The sequence below is a fragment of the Colletotrichum aenigma genome (assembly GCF_013390185.1).
Source record: "Colletotrichum aenigma strain Cg56 chromosome Unknown KSG_Cg56_contig08, whole genome shotgun sequence".
In the NCBI taxonomy this organism is placed as follows: Eukaryota; Fungi; Ascomycota; class Sordariomycetes; order Glomerellales; family Glomerellaceae; genus Colletotrichum; species Colletotrichum aenigma.
The window spans coordinates 4,345,639-4,365,840 of NW_023500914.1; the positions used below are offsets into that span (position 1 = coordinate 4,345,639).

Consider the following 20,202-nt stretch of genomic DNA (forward strand, 5'->3'; position numbering starts at 1 on the left):
TACTTCACCTCTGCTTGACCCAATCCGGGGTCAATGATGCTCGCACAGCCTTTCGCATAATCATGATCGTAATTCCCAATGCTTAGTACACATACAGGTTCGTTACCCCTCCGTTGGAAGAAGCGAGCATCTTGCGATTCTGCCTTTGAAGCGCGAAGCGCATTACCCATGCACACACCACAACACCAAGCGAGAACCCGATACTGGCCAGCATAGCCTTCAAGTACCTAGGCTCATCGGAGTCGGGCCACAGGTAAGGGGTATAAACACTGGCAAGGTTGCCAAAGGTGTTACACATGGCGATAGCGACTGCCTTCTTCTCGTCGGTCTGTCCCAATACCGACGCCGTCCATCCCAAAATAATGTTGTTTACGCCGTATGTCGCACCAACAAAGATCATAATTCCGACGTAGCGGACAGTAGTGTTAAGGGTGGCCACGCTCATTGCGAACCCAGCGCAAGCGATCAGCTTGCTTACAGTTGTGTGCCACGTACGTTCGTTGAAGCGACCGGAGGAGTGTGAGACGAGAATGCTAAGAATGCCGGCAAGAATATACGGCGGGCACGTCAGCACCAGCGTAATTGTCGTGTTGTAGTTCAGAGTCTTGACGACACTGGGAAGGAAGTTCTTGAAGCCGTTCGCCGAGAGATGCATGTTGTCCATGAGACAGAACACCCAGGTACGCCAATCGGAGCAGGCCTCGCGGAGTCCCTTCCAGACACTGGTTCCACCCTCGCGACGGTCGGTCGTGTCGTCGAAGATGCGCTTGTGGGCCATCTGACGTTGCTCCTCGGTGAGCCATCGGGTCTTGAGAGGGGCGTCGGGAAGGAGGTAGAATGCCGCGATGGCAACGACGATAGAGACGGCACCTTGGATGATGAAGAGCCTAGCGAATGTTAGCACGGGAGATGACATAAAGGAGGTTGCGAAGCTCACCATTGCCACCCAGCGAGATTGTGCTTTCCATCCAGCCCAGCAAAGACACCAGCGGCAATCAAGCCCGAGAAGGCGCTGGCCACCATGTTGCCGGTGTAGAAAATTGCCATACGCGTGGCAATCTCTTTTCGCGTGTAGAACATACTGAGCATATACAGCGCGCCAGGGTAGAACTTCATGTTGTCAGTTTATGCTGTCCTCCTGTAGCCAGTATCGGGATGTTTAGACTTACGGGAGCCTCAGTAATGCCAAGCAAGAACCTGCAGGCAAGCATCGTCGAGTAGTCATGCGCCATGTACGTGAGCAGGGAGATGATCGACCACGCCAGCATGAACCCTATACACCTCCGTTAGGACTTCGCGTATCTCATCGGAAGCTTGGCATACATACCAGCCATGTACCAAGATGGTCGCACTCGGTTGAGAATCATGTTGGAGGGAACTTGGCCACACAGGTATCTACCGACATTTAGTCTAGTGTGTCTGCAACGCCGAGGATCTCCAACTTACCCGACGAATAGGATGGAAACGCAGGTGTTGTACTGGGTGCCCTTGAGATTCAGGTCTTTCGAAAGGGAGTTGAGCTTGCCATTGATCATGGCATTGCGATCGAGGAAGTTCAAGCTGGGGAGTTTACTGTTAGTACGAGTAACGTCTATGAAAGGATGTCGCAACTTACAAGTACATCACCCAGAGAATGGGCTTCGCGGAGAGTTCAGTCAGTCTCAGTACCACGCGTAAAGTAGCTGCCAAGACATACCAAGATGTACCAATCAATCTTTTTGACCAAGGCGATCTCCTTGGGGTCGGTCTTGGTGTGTGCTCCAAACTCGTCGACCTTCGAGTCTTGGTTGGGCTTGTCGACGTCGCCAAGAGAGCCGGCGGTCAAAACGCGCTCCATTTGGCTGACGTCCGCCTTGCCCTCCTCTGATTTCCTTGGCGCAGCCATCTTGGTGTATGTGTGTCTCCGAAACGAGATTCAAGGCGTCCGTGGTTGTCTAACGCGGTCGAACAGCGGCCGAGTCGAGGTCTTGCGCTGGATGAACGAGAACCTGAGAGCCCAGAACGTCGCCATAAGACCACTTCGTCTGTGCAGAACCGCCATATATACCGGAGCAAGCTTAAGACGAACACCTCTCCCCACGTCTCCGTAGGCTCCGCGTTAGCTCCGCTGAAGTCGTGATAAGGAGCCACATCTGCGTGGAGCCCCCCATGGGGGAAATGGAGTAGATGGGGCGCCGAGCTTTTCCGCTCGTGCGGGGTTTGGGGAAAGCGCAGCTAGCTGGCCGATTTAGACCCTGCGCTAGTATGGACATGGTAAAGGCCCTCGCAGGCAGTTGACAGGGAAGTGTCGTATCGGAAAAGAGCCATTCAACAAGGAGGCTTGCGACCTGAGTCTGGAATGGCAGGTGGTTTGCTTTTCCGTTGCATGGGGGGCCGTCACGAACGGGGGCGATGACGAGGCTCACCGCACGGAAAAGCACACACGCTCCTTCAGAGGCGGTGGGGGATCAGGTCAGACATGTCATTCTTTTCCCAACGCGTTTGATTTATAATTGCGCTATGATTCCTGTTTCCCGGGCTCTCGCAAAGCCGATCTTGCCGAGGAAAAGCAATGCATCTGCATGCGGTTCAGTCAGAGTGCACAAATGCAACAGGAGACGCACTTGTACAGCTACCACGTGTAATTGTGGACCTAAATGCGGCGACTACTGCGCGTGTCTCAACAGTCGCTCTGCGTAGCGTCGCATGGAGCCGATAGGAAAACACAAGGGTGTGTGCGTGGTCCCCTGCGAAGACTCGGGAGGCTCCTGCCATGGGCCTGATGCGAACCCACAACACGGATAAACACATGAAGGTCTCTTCTTTACTTACGAATGCGAGATCTGGTTCGGAGATTGCGGGTCGGTGGAAAAGTACAACCTTAATCATAGGACGTTCCTTCTGAACCCTTTGTTGATATGTGCAGCTTCATTGCCACTTCATTAGTGCGGCTACGACCGGCAGCTGTAAGAAGCACCGACTGAGACTCTGCGCTGTAACTGTGCATCTTGACCAGTGCATGGCCGATAGCCGGATACCTTCCCAAAAGGGGGATAATTACTCAACAGCGATTGATATATGGCCCTACGTGTTAATCAAAGCGGCCGAGGAGCAGACCTACTTTGCATAATGGCGCTTTTGCAATTGGCTATCATTTAAAAGGCCAAAGGACTGATGGATGATTTGTGGAGCTTTGTGATGACGCAAAAGTTCATGCACCAAGACCACACATCAAATGCGAGATTTGAGCGCTGCGTGGACATCGGGAAAGCTGACTTGTTTATGACCATTGCGTCAATGTTACATCTAAAATGCTGGTTTGTGGCGCCAGCAAGTGGTTCAAGTCGATAGCTGAGAAATCCACAAGCAGGACAAGACGCGAGTACTGTGTGCCCGCGAAACTCAAGTTCGGTCTCTGATTGGGACATTCCCCGCTCGGCTGCGATGCCCTTCACGGAATCATTGCAACTTGATTAGTAGTATTTCAATTTGCCTTCCGGATGTTCCATGATAGGTAGGAGGTGAAGAATGCCCGGTTCGCGCACCGTCGTTCGCCTGTGACTTTGGCTTTATCAAGCCGCGGTTAACGTTGCGAGCTGTCTGATGTGAGACGAGACGCTAGACGGGGTTGAGGCCAGTTTTGCGCCGACTCTGCAATTGAAAGCAACAGAGATCGGAAATGAAACTTGTCTGAACCACCAAGGAAGATGAAGTTTATTATTCAATTCCAATCACTGCTGACTGGCTCTAAGCCGTAGTAGCAAAGCAAGATTAAGTGATGCTCCCCAAGTCCCTAGGCGAGTGAGCTCCTGAGAAGCGTGCCGGAATATTACTTCAGCTCTAGGCGAACCACCGTTCCCATCGCCCAAAGCCATTTCAAGGATGTTGCGCAGCTTTATTTGTACTGCTGTGGTGAATGATAGTTCATCCTGTTTGTCGAGAAGGCAGCGGATAAAACATAGCTCTTCTTTCGTGCTGGTTCCAATCAACATCCACAGCAGCACGTAGTTGAGAAAAGTGCTAATGATGCTATACGGAGCTGCTTGTTGCAACGTTGGGACAGATATGATGTCGTGAATACTTCTGATAGCCTGATCGAAAACCGTCAAAAGTCCGATGTATCTGTTCTCCACTGAAGCCGAAGGCGTCCATCTAGACATCACCTGGCCAATATTCGAGTTTTCATGGCCATATAGATAGGGGATGTTCCCTAATTGACGCTTGAAAAGGTCCAATCCCCGGGCGATCCCCTGTGGTCCGCTTTTTCCGATGGCGTCTTGCAGATTGGATACAGAGATGGTAAGATTGAGATTCGCCAGCGATAACAGAACTCGAGATGCGCCATGAAAGTATTCATTGACCCCCCACGCATCTGGGTCGTGCTTTTCCGCACGGGAAATAAGCACTCTCCAGTACTCAAGGGCGCCTAACGGTGCGAGTTAGTACAGCGTTGACTTGATAAGGGTGCCGCATACCTTTTACGTTATATCTAAAGACTCCAGGTCCGGTTCTCAGACCCTCAAAGGTAGAGAGGTCAATGTCTCTCTCAGGGTGTTCAAAGCTGTCCGAGCACGTGATGCCTGCGTTCATTGAATGATCATGGGCACAGTCTAAAGCCTGGCTTGCCAATGTGCTGATGAGCAGAAACGTAGCCCATGGATTTGTCTTGTTTGTCAAGCCTTTAACGAAACCCGTTGCCGATGTTTTGTTCTGTGGTGGTCGTTTCATTGGGCCATTTCGCATAAGTCCTCGCAGACTATTTTGGCTCTCGGTAGTGGACCCCAGTAACATGGGCTCAAGGTCTCGATCGCTTGCACCCAACATGCCTTGCCATAGAGTCTCATTGCACGGAAGTTGCCAATCATATACCTCCGATACGGAAATCATGCTCCTCATATTCAGGAGTGCAGGAAACTGGGAATCCACCATGAACACAAACCATCTCACTCGCCGAACGAACTCCGAACGCGCCCAGGCTTTTATTCTGTCCAGGCTTTTGTGTAGATTGTCGTCAGTCATACGATACAGAAACTCGGGAAGGCGTCTGACGTAAGTGACTAGGGTACCTCGACAGGCTTCGGCGACTTCGAAAGCTTCTTTGTTCCCGCACCACAGCCCAGTATAGCACATCAACGAATACGCATATATGATGTGTGGCTCTCGGGTAAATCTTCTATCTCTTTCGATGAGAGCTTGAAGGTTTTGACGCGAGCGGTTGAGCAACAAAATTGAAAAGCGACGAGTTTGCCGTACGTGGCTGTACATCGCGCCTATTGCCACCATAATGGAAAGCAGAGAAGGATGAAGCTCATTGCTGTTGAGAGCTGGGAGATGGAGCACAGGACTTTGCGCATAAAATCTTTGAAAAAATAGCCCAAAGAAAATATTCGCAATTCCTAGCGGAGGTAAGATGAAGCTGTCTGCTGTTGGCGACTGATTCTCTAAGAAATTGTGGACATTGGCCCAGGTTGCGTCGCTGAAATCGAATCGCGGGTTGTGGTTTCGCCGCAATGGATGAGTTTCGCTGATTATGATAGGTCTTGTTTGACGTATACCCTCGGATGCAGGATCCCACGCAAATGCGATGGCATCCTCCTTTGAAGGCATGTTTGGTGGTGAGGCTGCCCGCGATGAGTTTTCGGTGACGTCTCCGGATGTTACTGGAGTGACCTGTGCATTGCTATCAATGCTTTGCATTCCGAAAACATTGAATTGCATGGCCTCAGGTGGCTCCAGGCAGCTCCATAGCTCATGAGCGGCTCCGTACGCCGATTGATTCCCGGACGCGATGAAGTCATTGGAACCGAAGATTGTCGCCATTTCTTGAGAGGCGGCATAAAAGTCTTGGGTGAACCAGTCATTTGTATCAAGATGTTTCCCAGTATCCCAAGGATGAAAGAAGCCTGTGAAATCCACGTCCCCATCCACAAGAACTGGTGCACCGTGTACAGCTTGGTTCATGAAGAGGTCCGCCTGACTAGGCTGACCCAACAGGTTCGAACCTAGCGCTGGGCCTGGCTCGGGTTCGTTCTCACCTGGCGTGAAAGAAGTGTCGCTACTAGATGAGCCATATTTGTTTTCAAGCACAAAAGGATATCTCCTCTTGCCAAGTGGAGGCTCGTCTGTTGGTTGCTGCTCGTCTTGGCGTTGGTGGGTGCGTTGATGTTTCTTCAACAAGTCGCTTCTGGAGAATTCTCTCTGGCAGATGTCGCAGCAATGTGGAAGGCTGCCTTGATCTAGAACATTGTGAGCGATTCAAGTCCCCTTCGTGGTCAATGGATCAACCGCTGTGGCGGAGACCTACGTGATTTTTGATGTCGTTTCAAATTCTCTAGTCGGTTGAATATTCGAGGACATTTCGAACAGGGGTATGTTCCGGTCTTCCGCTTCGGAGCCATCTTGCGGGGCCAATCTGAGTAGTTGCCGGTCGTCTAGATGCACACGATATGTCTACGGTGGACGTCTTTTTCACACGTGAGACGCCAGCAGTAGATCTGGGTGGACGTCGGCGACCTCTTATGTTTTACGTCCACCTTCACCCCACAGACCCGGGTGGACGTCCGCCCAAATCGGGACTAGCGTTCTGAGCGATGTCGGATTTCCCGAAACGGATGATGACCGGGACTGTGTTAATTTACCCCGGATGAGCCGCTCGCTCTTGCTTACAAGTTCCACGACACCAAAGGCTTTGAAGCGAGATCGATGCCTGCAAATTTTCATTCTCTTCGTTCTGCTTTCCGAAAATGACTGTCAGCGCTCCCGAAGTGATTGTGCCCAAGAAGGTCCTGTCGGCGTCTAAAGGCGCTGATCGAGACGCTGACTCGGGCACATTTACGCTATCCAACGGCAAGGTTTCAGAGCCCACCGCAAGGGCTAGCATTGTGTTCGACTATGAAAGTTGCATAGGTGGAATCCCATTCGTCATCATTGAACGCGCGCATGGCAAAGGGCCAATACAGCTTCAAGCTGTATACAGCGAGACAATCGGGGGAATCGATTGCGAGACTGGTAATGGTTGCCTTGACCTACGCCGAGATACAGAGCTAATGATCGAAATGATAGGAGATGGGCCATTCTTTTTCTTTTCCAATGCAATGGATTGCTACCGCAATGTTGCCATCAAAATCGATCCATCTGAATCACAGCAAACAATCAAGGCAAACCTTGCGCAAAGGTCGCAGAGATACTTAAAGCTTGTGCTTATCTCCGAATATGCGTCCGTTGTTATCAGTCGAGTTGGGGTTGAGCTTGTCAGGCCATTTATCGAGCCAAAGGCTTCTTTTCACTGCTCCGACGAAACTCTCAACCGAATCTGGAGAGACGGTGTGCGTACTGTGGACATGTGCACCGTTCTCAAGGGTGAGACTGCTCCATCATGGGAAGTCACGAATGACGGCACTAGAGTTCTTGGTCAGCACTGGGCTCCCTGTCGACAGGGAACTCGGTGGGGAGATAAGGAAATCATATTTGAAGTCCGAATTGAGCATCTTGGTGCCAGTTGGGGCGTTCACATGGTCGCAAACGGAGTAGTCTTTTGCCTCGACATCGACGCCGAGGAGCTCCGAGCGTACGAAGGCTTGGCCGATCAATCTGCGGTGTTCCCCGTGAAGAGCTTTGGAAGTTGGTCGACTCACGGCATTGCAAAGAAAGGAGACTGGATCCGTGTTTCAACGATTACCAAGGGGAATGTCATTGCAGTCACAATCAATGACCGGGAGGTTGCGACAATCGCAGACGTTCAGCTTCGACCGATCCTTGGAGGATCAGGCATCAACACCGGGTCTGTGGCGTTTGGAGGACCCAATGGATGGCTGGCAGTCTATCGAAACCTTGCTGTGAAAGGTGCCGGTGAGGTCCTCTACGAGAACAGCTTGCGACTCGAGGACAAGGACAGGACACTGGCTGATTTCCAAGTCGGGGCAAATGCCGTGGCTTGCATGATCGATGGAGCAAAGAGAGACAGAGCCACGTTTGGTGGAGATTTGTTTGTCTCTGGTCGTGGAGTCGCTTACGCTGGGCTTGACATGGAGGCAGTTGCCGGCAGCATTGAGCTTCTATCCAGTCACCAGACCGAGGATGGGTATCTCGGTAACTTGTGTCCCATTCAAGCACCCATCCACACAGGCGACGCCCCACCACCGACATATGCGTTCTACTCCATGACATATGCATGCCTCCTGGTGGTTGCTGTGAAGGATTACTGGTTGCATTCCGGAGACGACAAGGTTGTTCAGCAGTTCCTCCCCGCTGCAGAAAATCTTTTGAAGTTCGCAGAGTCACATTTGAAGCCGTCGGGCCTCATCGAAGTACACCCTGAACTTTCAAGTAAGATATTTCTAATCTCTATGCCATTTCCTGAGTATTTGCTAACAACTGTAAGTGCATTGGTACCCTCTGGGCGGCCCAGTCTTTGGCGCAGCAGGAACGACGAACCTTGCCTACTACGACGCATTGAATGCTGTAATTGCGATGACATCTGATTCAAGTCGCGAGTCACAACTTGCTGAACGAGCTGAGAGTCTCAAGAGAAGCATACTTGCTCATCTGTGGAACCCAGAGACTTGTAGCATCCGCATGGGAATGGCTCTTCCCAGTGACGGAATTTGCCAAGATACGAACGGCTACGCACTATCGCTTGGAATTACGTCTGAACCCGAGAAGGCTGCGACTAACTTGACGTGTCCCTCAGGCACAAAGCCTGTAGCCTTCAAGGGCTTGAACCACTGGGATAGGACAGGGGTCATCAGCCCATATGCTACGGGCTTTGCGGTTGAGGCGCTCTTCTCCCACCAGAAGGGGCAAGAAGCCATCAAGCTGATTGAAAGCGTCTGGGGCCCGATGGCTGATACTTCGAGCCCCAACTATTCCGCCGGTCACTGGGAAGCAATGACAGCCGAAGGAGAGCCTTTCTACCACGACACGTCTTTGATGCATGCCTGGTCATCGTGGCCTGTGTTCTTGCTTCCTCAATACGTTGCTGGTGTGAGACCTTTGGAACCTGGATGGACGAAAATCCAGGTTGCACCAGTTTTGTCCGGTATCAGCTCGGCACACTATGAGAAGGATACTTCAAGTGGCAAAGTAGAGGTTGATCTTAACGTTGACGAGGGAGCTGGTAAGATTGGTGTTACTCTGTCACTGCCGCCTGGCGTTTCTGCGGAGCTTTTACCTCCTCCCGGCTACGTAAATGAGGGTGATGCAAGTTTGCAGGGACCAGTAGGAAAGAATTTAATCACTTTTCAACGGGCAGAAATCAGAAATTAGCTAAAGTACCAGTCAAAGATCGTAGATCATACGTAGAATTCTTACTTAGATTACATTTGGCAAGATCGTACACCAGCAATTCAACTAAGCATGATCTCCTTTTGCTTCGAATTGTGAAAGGCCTCCTTGAAAACCTTTCCGACACCAACTCTCTCCCATTTTTCATCCTTTCTCTCAATCAGAAGGACGTAGAACAAATCCCACTCGCTTTGCTCTCTCTCTTTGGGGATGTAGTACGTCCACTCTGGACACTCGTCACGCGTAAAACTCTTCGCTTCAGAGATGGCGATGAATTCTTGCTTGTCGCTCGCTTTGGCTGCCCAGTCAGCTTCCAAAACCACTGATCCACACCAATCGCCCATCTCATCTGCAATATGATATCGCGCCAGACCACTTTCCGTGCCCATGCTAAGAAGCTTGCGGTCATGAAACTGCCGCTCCGATGGGCCGTTATGTTTGATGTACAGCCAGGTGTGCCATGTACGGAACTGCAAAATCGGAAGCAGAGGGAATTCGGACGTCTCAGGCTTCGGTTCGAAGGGAGCCTTCACGACGCGGTACGGATAATCTCGCAATGTGATACTGAATTCTTTCTCGTTATCCTCGAAGAACATGTCGAAGAAGTCCGCGGTGTGAACCGGCGCCGGGGCTTGGACGAGGCCTCCGGAAACTACTGGTCCAGCGCCGAACAGCGCGCCTTCCCGAGTGACTTTCCGGCGTTGATCACTGGCTCATCTGTCAGCTTGCCTGTACAACCGACTCAGAAATTGAAGATCTCTTTACGTACTACTTCGGAGAAGGCGGAGAATGAGGTGGTAAATTCAAACGGTCTTCATATTCATGCCTAGACCGTCGGTCTCTATCTCTGTCGTCTGCGACAACTGGCATTCTGGGTCGCCTACAACTTCTGTGTCAGAAAGATTACATCTTTAAAGATGCCAAGGTGGTGCTTCATAGACTTACTCTTCCGCACTGTATGCTCGACCGACAGAATTAGACGCCCGAAAAGCGGCAGGCTGCCTGTAAGAAGTGGCCTCCGTATACCCCTGATAGAGTGGTTTGGTGTTCCTGGACCTTGATGCTCCTTGTCTAGACCGCGATCTGGATCCAGCTCTTTCACGCAGTCGTACATCTACGTCAGAATAAGACGCTGAATCATCACTGTACCTAAAGTTGAGTTTAGCAATAAGATCTAATATCATTGTGCATGCTTCCTTACGAAGAACCGCCTGGTGAATCGTCCCGTTGCACTGGGCCTGGAGATCCCCGACGGCGTGGAAAGTCGGATGGGATACCTATTCTACGATTAGCTGTTGCCATCGATTTGGGGGCTGCCAAGCGGTATTTACTCCTCTCTGCTCTCTTTTTCGTATATCCTCTCCAGCTGCGATCTTCGCTCGCGTCTTCCAGTGACTGATGATAATCCCACAGTGGACGTAAGTCGCCGTGTCCATCCCGCACCCACCACTGAATCCAAGTGTGCGTGTTCAGCCACTGAGAAACATTGTCGAGGGCTCCTCCAATCAAGTCATCATGATACTTGGTCTCTCCAATCCATCCCGTCCAAGACCAGCTGGGAAAGTCTGGGATCGTATGATCGTTTTGATTCGTCGAAGACGTTCTCCGTTTGACGGACCTAACGGGTTCCCAAAGAAGAGCCAGATCAAAGTGGGAACTAGGAAGTCCATGTATGAAAGGCGAATTCATGCGTTCCTCCATCATGTTAGCCATACCACTGAAAGCTGCCTGGATATCTTTGGCTTGAGTCAGCTTTCTCTCGGTGTAGAGCTCGACGCACTTCATGTACACCCAGAATGCACGGTCGTCAAGTTGTCGAAACATTTGCATAGGCGCATCGACCAGGTCCAACGACCACCCCGCTCCCTTTTGGTCTCCAAAGATGTCCTCCGACATGCCAGTCGATCGACATTGAAAGTACACCCTTCCGTTAGTGAAGATCAGGCAGCGACGTGAGAGGAGCCGCTCTTGAAACGTCCACGCCCGCTCGTTCCACTCCGAGGAGCGAATGTAGATCTCAGGTGGGCGCGTAACCATTAGTTCAAGATGAGGGTTGATCATGCGCTTGTACTGTTTGGTGTTGCGAGTACTTGGTCGCATGGCCCTCAACCCGGTCGATGCATCTCCATCCGCCGCACATATAGTAAGTGCTGCGTTGCCGTAAATAAGGTCCATGTTGAATGCATTGAGCTTCCAGGATCGCGAGCTATTCTGGACAATGCAAAGGCGGTCTATCCACATGTATTTAAAGCCAAGTCTGCGGACGAGGTCGATTGCGTCCTGGATAGCCTTCGGCAGTCGGAGAAGAACATCTTCAAGCCCACCATGCATACGGTGAAGCATGACATTGTCCGTCAAAGTTGTGTATGCCGTCTCGTCGGTTCCCCACACGTAGCTGAGCGCAACATATGGCTCATGTATATCTGTTCCCCATGCATACCTTCGTTCTCTACCATCTCGAGATCTCTCTCGAGACTTGCAAGGCAGCTGTGTGAGTTGCATGTTCTGTACGTCGATGACACCGAAGTAAGAGTGAGACACCATCTCGACAAAGCGCCCAACGCCTTCCTCCTTATTTTGACGACAAGGGCCCCGATGAGACTTTTGACAAAGATCTAGCCATGATCGGATGAGAGCTTGGTTCTCGATGTCTTCGGTAATCTTGCGCCCCAAGAAAAGCGAGTCCTTGGCCCAGACACGGTCAGCATCAGACGCCGTCCTTGCAAATCTCTCCGGTGCGACGTAGACCAGGTAAGCATCTGAAAGCCTAGGGTGGTCCCATCGAATGTGCATGCGTCTGGTTATACCCCGGACTGTATTCGCTGGATTGTGACCGCGGGGTTTGGACCTGGACGCCTCACGGCCGTCAATTTCCCAGCTGATGGAGCATTTGGCATTCTCAAGCGCATGCTCTGCAGCTGCGTCCAAGACGTCACCGGTCGGGTTTTGAGTCCCTGCTTCCTCCACCGAGTCTATGATCAAAGCGCACATCTCGCATTCCGATGACCGGTTGCGAATATCACTCAGGCTGCCAAGATGATGGGGTGTTGTGTACGAGCGGATTGGCGCTGGCTGATCTTGTACCGGCTTGCCTGCAGGCTTTGCGGAGCCAGGTTGAACTTTGAAGCAGTGTACACCCAGCTCCAAGACAGCGCAATCTTCGCAAAGACCCTGTGCTCAAGTTAGGTGCGCTGGGAAAAGAGGTGAAGCATGTAGTCTGAGCTCGAGGACCCTCTTACCTCGTTGTGTGCGCCACGTCGTCCATTGCTGTGATCCTGAGGCGGTGCATACTTCGCGACCGCATCTACGGCTTCTTTGGGCTCAAGGATATCAGACAAAGTTCCGTTCCTATTGCTGTTCTCCATCTTGCAAGCTTGGTCGCAATTCTGACAAGGGAGTGTTGGATAGGAAGCTGAAATTGTCTTCCAGAAAGGTCTCCATAAAGTAAGCTGAGGTGGCTGGGAGGTGACGGCGTACTAGCGAAAAATGGGATTTGATTGGCCCATTGAGTTGGCAAGAGGTGGTCTCACTGCAACATTGAGTGACCCTTGTTTTCAGCTTCCCATGTTTTGCGCTAGGGAGATCGTGCTGACGCTGTCACATCGAAATGGGCTTCACGCGTGGTGATATATCCGACAGTCGACCACGATGAAGGAAACCAAAGTAGAACGCTCACTGTAGAACTCGCACGCAATTTTTGAGCCTCGAAGGCAGTAAATTGTCAAAATACGGGTTTGACTTCTTAATCCGCATGCCTATCTTCCCTGAAAGAGATCGCCTAATAAATTCCCCCCACTTGAATTTACTGACAGTTGGCGCCGCCAGCAACATTTACGCACTTTTGGCGACCGCAGTCCATGAACTGTAGCACGAGTCAGCAATTCCGTCGCTATCGTCGGGTGACGTGGCTAGAAACGTTCGCCGCTTACATCGAAGACGTTGTTCTTGGCAAGGTTGCAGAACTTGATGCTGTTGCCCTGGCAGACTTGAATCTCGTTGCCAGTACAAGACTGGGCAGACGCCGCCGCAGCGAAGAGGAAAAGGATCGCCCCGGCGAACTTCATTGTATAGCCGGAATTTGCGCTAGGTGATTGAGGATGATTTTCTATAGCGAAAGCTGTAGAAAGTTGAAAGTGGGGGTTTTGTGAAAACGCCGGGAAAGTTGAAGTTCGAGGGTAAAGAACGTAGGTCGCGAATAGGTGTGTGGCATGGAGCGAAAATTCTTGCAGGGGAAGACACCATGCTTTTATTCTTATGTTCCACCCCCTTTCTTCGCTATCGGAAGGTGCGATCTGCTGGACTACAGATGCTTGAACGGAGATTCTTGACTCGCTTGCTGTTGGTCTAGGCGGCCGTAATTAAATTGAGCTTGTTTCGTCGCGAGAGTCCCTATTGCATGCAAAGTAGCTTGTGTCTAACGATGCGATTGCTAATGCCACCTTAGTGAGCTGGAGATCAATTCAGGCTGGAGATTCATCAGCATTGCGTGTCAGATTCTATTCCTTCCCAGATACTCATGCGTCCTTTCAAAGTCCGCTCTTTCGTTATTTTGCTGACATCGAGTTACACTATACTTGTATGTTCTCTGAGTCAGTCTAGCGTGAACCGCCTTCAGGCTCATCTAGGTCATCTCACATTTGCGGCGTATCCGAAACCTTAACAATGCCCCGTATCCAGACGCACGGTGCTTTCTCAGTGAAGACCCGGTTTGTTTGGAGCAGCTGACAGAGGTCGAGAGCTCGGCTGCGGGGATTCTAGTTCACCTGGAACTATGCTCAACTAGAAGAAAAGAATCAACTGAGCCAGTCCATCTTCTGAAGTCTTAGTCTCACGAAACCTTTCCTGTTATGATCTCAGAATCCGACAAGCGGTTCGAATACCCTCGAGAGCGACCCACAACATGCATTTTAAGGCACAGGAAACCGAATTCAGCACTGAGAGTGGCACTTCGCGTCAAAATTCCGGAATCAATCTCATCCCCATACAAAATCCTGCGGGTTCTGCGCCTGAGTGAATAACAAGGGGCGATGACAGACGAACAAGCCAAAATTGCAACTTGCAACTATGCGGCCGTCAAAAAGACCCGTCGCGATTCATCGGCTTAATAATCATTCATAAGACAGAATATGCTGCGTCGTGCAGCCTGTTGTGAGAGAAGAAAGAGCCTGCATCAATACCACGCAAATTAGTCGAATAGAAGCACATTTTTAGCAGACTTGGTTATGTGTTCTTTTCTTCTTTTGGATTTATGCTTTGCTTAGGTTTTCACATCATTTTCTTCCATGAGTTAGGCTATGACCTCAGCTATGCCACACTTGTCATGGGGTCTCCCGTCACTAGCGCTGCCTTAGACTTGGCCGATGCTCTAGACCCATCTTTGATATCTAGCAAGTTGTCCCATGCGCTTGGGTAAATGAAGAACATTGGCAATATGGCCGGCAAGACAGTGCGCAAGTCTGCCCGTCGATGTCCAGGATGGGGTGCCAAATGAAAATCCGGTACATTTCCTAAGACGATTCGAAGCCTTATCGTTCAAACTGTTTGGAAATCAGATGGTCAAAATTTCACGGTTGAAGCTTGATAGAGGCTAGTGGGTTGGACGGAGTCAGACGTCAGACCACAAGGCTGCGGCTATGGACACGCCATTTCAGACAGATGTCAGCGACAATAGCTCATGTATTTGATGGTGCCTTGTGAGTACCGATGGCATTTCGGTTATGAGCAATAATGCAGCACCTGATGTTCTCCATTTTCACTGGTGAGATCTGTTTTCCTTCTTGCGGCAACATTCCGTACATAGCAACCTAGGCGTCTGGGGTGGTAATTCGGCAGATCCCAAGGGGATCATTCTGCCTAAGGGTGCTGTCGCGTGATAGTCCTCACGCGGGTGGCAGCACATCTCACCAAAGGTGACCAGGAGATGAGGCTAATAATTGACATGAAATATTGAACCTGCTTCAGAGGCCTTAACATATGTCTTTATGATATTCGATTCAGTTTCGCCATTCATGGAAAAGTGTCGGATCCGTAGATCAGAACCCCTGGAGAAGAAGATGAGCAGCCAATCGCAAAAACAAATCTCGCTGCGGATTCAAATGTACCCCGCCGGGCAGTTTGATCGTCAAGGAGGTTCGAAAAATACGCAGCGCATTGGAATAAGCGAGGTTGCTGAAGGTGGGATTTGGCGTTACCACCTCCCCTCCCGTGCATGGCCCCCCAGTACAGACACTGGTCATAGGGATCAGGGGGTTCATCCGAGAACCTCAGCGTCACCCCATTCCCATGTTTTGAAACTCCATTCGATCTTCGAAACGCCATGCCAGGCGCTGAGCCTTCTTTCGGGCTCCGCGCACCCTTCTTCACATCATCTTAGCGCAGTGCTTCTGTCAATCCATCCCATATATAAAATGGCAGCTGTCACGCCGCTGTCAACACTTGAACATTGTTTCAACTCATCATTAGTGAAACTGCCATCCGATAGATTGTCTTCTCAGTCATCTTTTTATCAACCTCTTCCTTTTCTGACCTGGCGTCATCTTCAAATATCTTTTTAAGCTTAATTTTGAATAACGACCCGGCGTCCTTTTCTATTCTCACACTGTCTTTCGATACCCACTAGAATCAATCCAAGATGTATCCTCAGCAACTTATCGTCACTTTTTTGATGGCTACCAGCGCCACTCTTGCTACCGCGAGTCAGTAATTCACAAAATGTCAACCAGACCCCACTCCATTTCTCTAACTGGCTGGCTGTTCTAGGAAGCATCGACAGACGCCAATTGCTTGGCAATCTGGGCAGTCTCTCATGCAATGTGGCACGACTCCAGATCCTCGGCGCCCTTGGCAACACCGACGACGCCGTCTCTAAAATCACCGATGCAACAGTCAAGGATGCTGCCAACACAGGCCTTCAACAGGCGCGAGGGGGTATTTCGCAAATTGCGCAATCCCTTCTGAGCGGTAGTGCACCTCCCGCAGCTAGCCGTGACGAAGTAGCAGCTGGACTCGCTGCAGCAGGCGACGCCCTCTCCAGTGCCGATAAGTAAGCGTCAGAATCCTTGAAGCTCGAGATGACGATGGCTGATATTCTATGCAGGAGCGACCAAGCTGTCGTTGATGCGCAAGCAGGGCTCGACAAATCAGTCAAGGCTGGCCAGGATGTTGTTGCGAAATGCTAGAGAGGCAGATGGATTAAACCCATTAGGAAGGAGAGCAGCATCGTGTAGTCGTTAGAGGAGTAGTTATGATACCACATGTTCCACCCACATTGAAGACTCGTTTTATCGAAAACATCCAGGTATATATTGTCATCACATTTCACCCTTAGCTTCTTATTCCGAGCGCTCAACAAGCAACCGACACTCTGTAACAGACAAGCACTAATTCTAGGAAGTAGAACACCACTTTTGATCCAATGCAGGGTTCTGTCGTTGAAAAGTACCTCCCATGCTGTGGTTTTCACGATGTGGCTGTTGACGGATTTCGCTCCTTGCTGAAGGATCACGCTAGATCTGCAACCCCCGCACCGCATCCTATGTCTTTCCATCTGTTGCCTGGGCAAATGTCCCCTCTCTCCACCTCCATCTCTCAAGGCAGCCACTCCAAGTTGACGGAGTCACGCGAGTTGCAAGTCACTCAGCATTATCCCAAAAGTCGCATCGATTGCTGCCAAGCGTAGTCTCGTCCTCGAAGCAGAAACATTAACATGGAACCGGAAGCAATTATCGAAGCAGGCCGAATCATGGTCAGTGTCATGAATTCCCGAGGCTGGGACTGTTTGAACTGTGTAACAAAATCAGCAGCAGAGCTAATCATCTCCATTGCAGCTGCCCGGCTTCGGTCTTCCCCTAAATCATGCACCTGAAGACCATTTTCCGGATGCTGTGAATGATTGGGAACAACACTGGCCGCACACAAATCGTGAGCGATGCATGGTAGCGTTCATGCAGGACCTCACACTCGAGGAGAATTGGGATCAGAGGGTGTTCCAAGAGACGGCCATTGCAACTTGGAAGCATGATGTAGTCGAAAAGGATTGGCGCAGAGCTGGCGGAATTCGACATGGCGACTTCACCGATGCAATGTTTGAATGCGTAAGAATAGCCAAGGCCATGATAGACATGATAACTAACTCGTTCCGCAGTGTATAGAAGAACTTCAGGCAAAAGCGAGGCTATATCAAGAGACGGGAATTGTTTCTATTCTTGACATTGAAGTGCGCATCACTCGATCAGACAGAATCATATCGTCAGACATGCGGAGCGCTCTCCAGAGGGCTGCTCACAACATAGAACGAACCTCACTTCGCAAGATCGACTGGAGCTCAGGCAGGGAAAAGAAGCTCACAAAAGCTACCGAGTGCACATCGAGCGCAAAGAATGCTGTGGTCAACCTAGTCGATCCAGCGATGTACCCGCTCGTTTATGGTCGCTCTCGAGTTCTTCCCGGCAAGGACATCGATCTTCAAGACTGCCTTGACTACATCACCCAAGGAGTCACGGTTCAAATACCGGACAAGGACGAAAGGCAGAAATATGTTGACGGCACCTGTTATACATTGTTCTCCGGTAAATCCCAGTGGCTTCCCTGCAATGTTGAATTCCCAGACGGCATCAATGCGAAGATCACGAGCTACGTCAACAACCTGCATCCCAAGGACCACCGGAACTTCTATCCTGTCTTGGAAAACATCATCACGAAAGTAATGCCTATGTGGAATCTGGTGTACTCTACTGTCTACAAGGAAACCATGCATTGCGAGAAGCGCATCGATTGTGATCAGGCAGGTTGGAAATATCCCATTACACCTCCCTACGACCCACTCAACATCAAAGATGACCTAATGAGCGGACTCATCGATGATGATGAGTGGCAACGAAGGACCAACGCATGGCTGCGTAACTTCAGGGTTATTGACAAACCTGAACCACGGTCCGAGGAAGAACGAGCGTACCATACACATGATAGTGCTGTTACACCTGAAGCGTTAGCGAACTATACAAGCATGCTAGGCAAGGCGGACGGTATTCAGGTCATTGTCAAGATGGCAGCAATGTACCTGACCCCAGAAAGCCCAATCTGTGATCTGCGGAATGAGTTCTGTCTGCATGGTGCGCTGAACGAACACATCGTGGCCACTGCAGTCTACTTTTTTGATGACGAAAATGTTACAGACTCGAGGGTATCCTTCCAGACACGATTTCAAGGTTTGAACTTTGAGGAAGACTGCAGCTTTGAAACAGGGGATCTGAGACCCTTGGATGAAATCTTCGGCTTAAGGAACAAGACTCCGTCTCTGCAGAAAGTTGGATTTGCGACCTTGCGAGAGGGTTTGGTGTTGGTATACCCCAATGTTGTGCAACAAAAGGAGTCCGCCTTCCAGCTGAAGGATCCGACTCGGCCTGGGCACAGAAAGGTTTTGACTATGTACTTGGTCGACCCACGAGTCAAAGTCCTATCGACAGCCAATGTGCCTCCGCAACAGGCTGATTGGTGGGCGGCAGAGTTCTCAACAAGCGAAGGACAGCTGAAGGGGTTACCGAAGGAGGTAGTCGACATGGTGGTCGAGAATGTTTCAGACTTTCCGATTCCAAAACAGGAAGCAAAACGCATGAGGGACGACTTGATTCTGGAAAGGTCAGAACTACAGAGGAAGACCCGCGAGATCCTGAGGTCCTACAAAGTTAGTCTCGACTGGAGCGGTGATGATATGGACCATGACAACTCTGAAGGAGAGGATGATGATTGGCTATGATTGGACTTCGGCGATATTGCTTTGGATAGATTTCGAAGTCAGTCTGTGCCTGTGCACATTTGTGAAAACCATCTACGCATCAATACATCTCACATGTTCATCCACTACATGCTCCTCAGGCCTACAGAGGCTGTCATACTCCTGCTTTGGTGGTACTTCTGTGTCAACGAACCCCTGTCATTTTTCTGCCCGTCCACTAATTCAAGTTCACTCTGGTCCGTAATATGATCGAAGCTCTACGTCGCTTCATACCCTTTTTAGCCTTTATACGTTCTTTCAATTTTTTTTTTTCCATTGCTGTGTCAACTTGCGGTGTGATGTCTGTGCTTGTCGCTTCGACAGATGATACATCAGAATAATTCTGTCCACCCGCAGCGTCGTCAACTTTGTTTTTATTTGTCTTGCCTCCTTGTAGACATCTTGTGGAACCTAGAGCATTTGAATTCACAATGTTCTGGGCTACAGAAGTGTTTATCTACAACTGTCTGGTTGCCTCCACTTATTGGGTAAAAACAAGCATCACTCCATACCTTAGGATTCCCCTAGGCTGCGAACTCCACTGCATTACAGCTGCCTGGGTGCGAAGAGTACCCATAGTTCCAGCGGATATCGGCGCGCTTAGTGCAGCAGATGATGGAGCGCTTTTGAATAAAAATAGACGAACCGTTTTCACCGAAGGTAAAAGATCTGAATGAAGCTTCATAGGGAGATTCAGCTAGTAATCTACCTTGTACGCATAAGCAATAGGTGAATCGCGTATATTCTTCTTGGGGCTACAGTTTCGCCTCACCGGCCTCTTTCAGTGTCCGAGAACGCCAGGATTAACAACCGAGTCAGGACGGAAGATTTCACAAAAGGTCCATTAGAGACACCATGGTACCCAAAAGTATATGAACAACCTGAACTCGCTGCCTCTTCGATTGATCTTGTCATGACGTGAACTACCATCAAATTCTCAATCAACAATAACAATTCTTACTGCAATCTCAACAACCAATCGCCTATTTTCACACTTGACCTCCCCGGTTCGACAGCTACCGAATCAACATGCGCTTCTTCACTTTTGCTCTCCTTACCGGTATCATCACGGCAGCATCGGCTGCTAACGAACAAGCACCTGGGTTCTGCAATATTGGCAACAAGCCTTTCTGCACGAGCAGCCCTGCTCCCAGGTGCCGTGATGCCAA

At 50.3% G+C, this 20,202-nt stretch overlaps 7 protein-coding genes across 7 annotated transcripts; 3 read left to right on the forward strand and 4 right to left on the reverse strand.

Annotated features, from left to right (window-relative positions):
* Positions 1–82: 82 nt before the first annotated feature.
* CGCA056_v012662 (putative transporter) lies at positions 83–1,885 on the reverse strand (the record flags this gene model as incomplete). The annotated part of the gene is made up of 7 exons (XM_037327906.1): positions 83–887; positions 938–1,110; positions 1,170–1,273; positions 1,328–1,395; positions 1,447–1,560; positions 1,616–1,638; positions 1,697–1,885. The coding sequence occupies 7 exons, from the start codon at positions 1,883–1,885 to the stop codon at positions 83–85; spliced, it is 1,476 nt and encodes a 491-aa protein (XP_037174126.1).
* Positions 1,886–3,710: 1,825 nt separating this feature from the next.
* steA-0 (Transcription factor steA) lies at positions 3,711–6,377 on the reverse strand (the record flags this gene model as incomplete). Its single annotated transcript, XM_037327907.1, has 4 exons — positions 3,711–4,405; positions 4,455–4,559; positions 5,535–6,215; positions 6,284–6,377. The coding sequence occupies 4 exons, from the start codon at positions 6,375–6,377 to the stop codon at positions 3,711–3,713; spliced, it is 1,575 nt and encodes a 524-aa protein (XP_037174127.1).
* A 345-nt stretch (positions 6,378–6,722) lies between these two features.
* CGCA056_v012664 (uncharacterized protein) lies at positions 6,723–9,243 on the forward strand (the record flags this gene model as incomplete). Its single annotated transcript, XM_037327908.1, has 3 exons — positions 6,723–6,987; positions 7,042–8,304; positions 8,360–9,243. The coding sequence occupies 3 exons, from the start codon at positions 6,723–6,725 to the stop codon at positions 9,241–9,243; spliced, it is 2,412 nt and encodes an 803-aa protein (XP_037174128.1).
* Positions 9,244–9,323: 80 nt separating this feature from the next.
* On the reverse strand, positions 9,324–12,626 carry CGCA056_v012665 (uncharacterized protein; the record flags this gene model as incomplete). The annotated part of the gene is made up of 3 exons (XM_037327909.1): positions 9,324–9,969; positions 10,880–12,432; positions 12,501–12,626. The coding sequence occupies 3 exons, from the start codon at positions 12,624–12,626 to the stop codon at positions 9,324–9,326; spliced, it is 2,325 nt and encodes a 774-aa protein (XP_037174129.1).
* Positions 12,627–13,063: 437 nt separating this feature from the next.
* CGCA056_v012666 (uncharacterized protein) lies at positions 13,064–13,325 on the reverse strand (the record flags this gene model as incomplete). The annotated part of the gene is made up of 2 exons (XM_037327910.1): positions 13,064–13,123; positions 13,191–13,325. 2 exons carry the CDS (start codon positions 13,323–13,325, stop codon positions 13,064–13,066), a joined length of 195 nt encoding a protein of 64 aa, XP_037174130.1.
* Positions 13,326–15,892: 2,567 nt separating this feature from the next.
* On the forward strand, positions 15,893–16,439 carry CGCA056_v012667 (uncharacterized protein; the record flags this gene model as incomplete). Its single annotated transcript, XM_037327911.1, has 3 exons — positions 15,893–15,956; positions 16,021–16,303; positions 16,358–16,439. 3 exons carry the CDS (start codon positions 15,893–15,895, stop codon positions 16,437–16,439), a joined length of 429 nt encoding a protein of 142 aa, XP_037174131.1.
* A 765-nt stretch (positions 16,440–17,204) lies between these two features.
* Positions 17,205–19,015, forward strand: CGCA056_v012668 (uncharacterized protein; the record flags this gene model as incomplete). The annotated part of the gene is made up of 2 exons (XM_037327912.1): positions 17,205–17,354; positions 17,405–19,015. The coding sequence occupies 2 exons, from the start codon at positions 17,205–17,207 to the stop codon at positions 19,013–19,015; spliced, it is 1,761 nt and encodes a 586-aa protein (XP_037174122.1).
* Between the last annotated feature and the right edge of the window lie 1,187 nt (positions 19,016–20,202).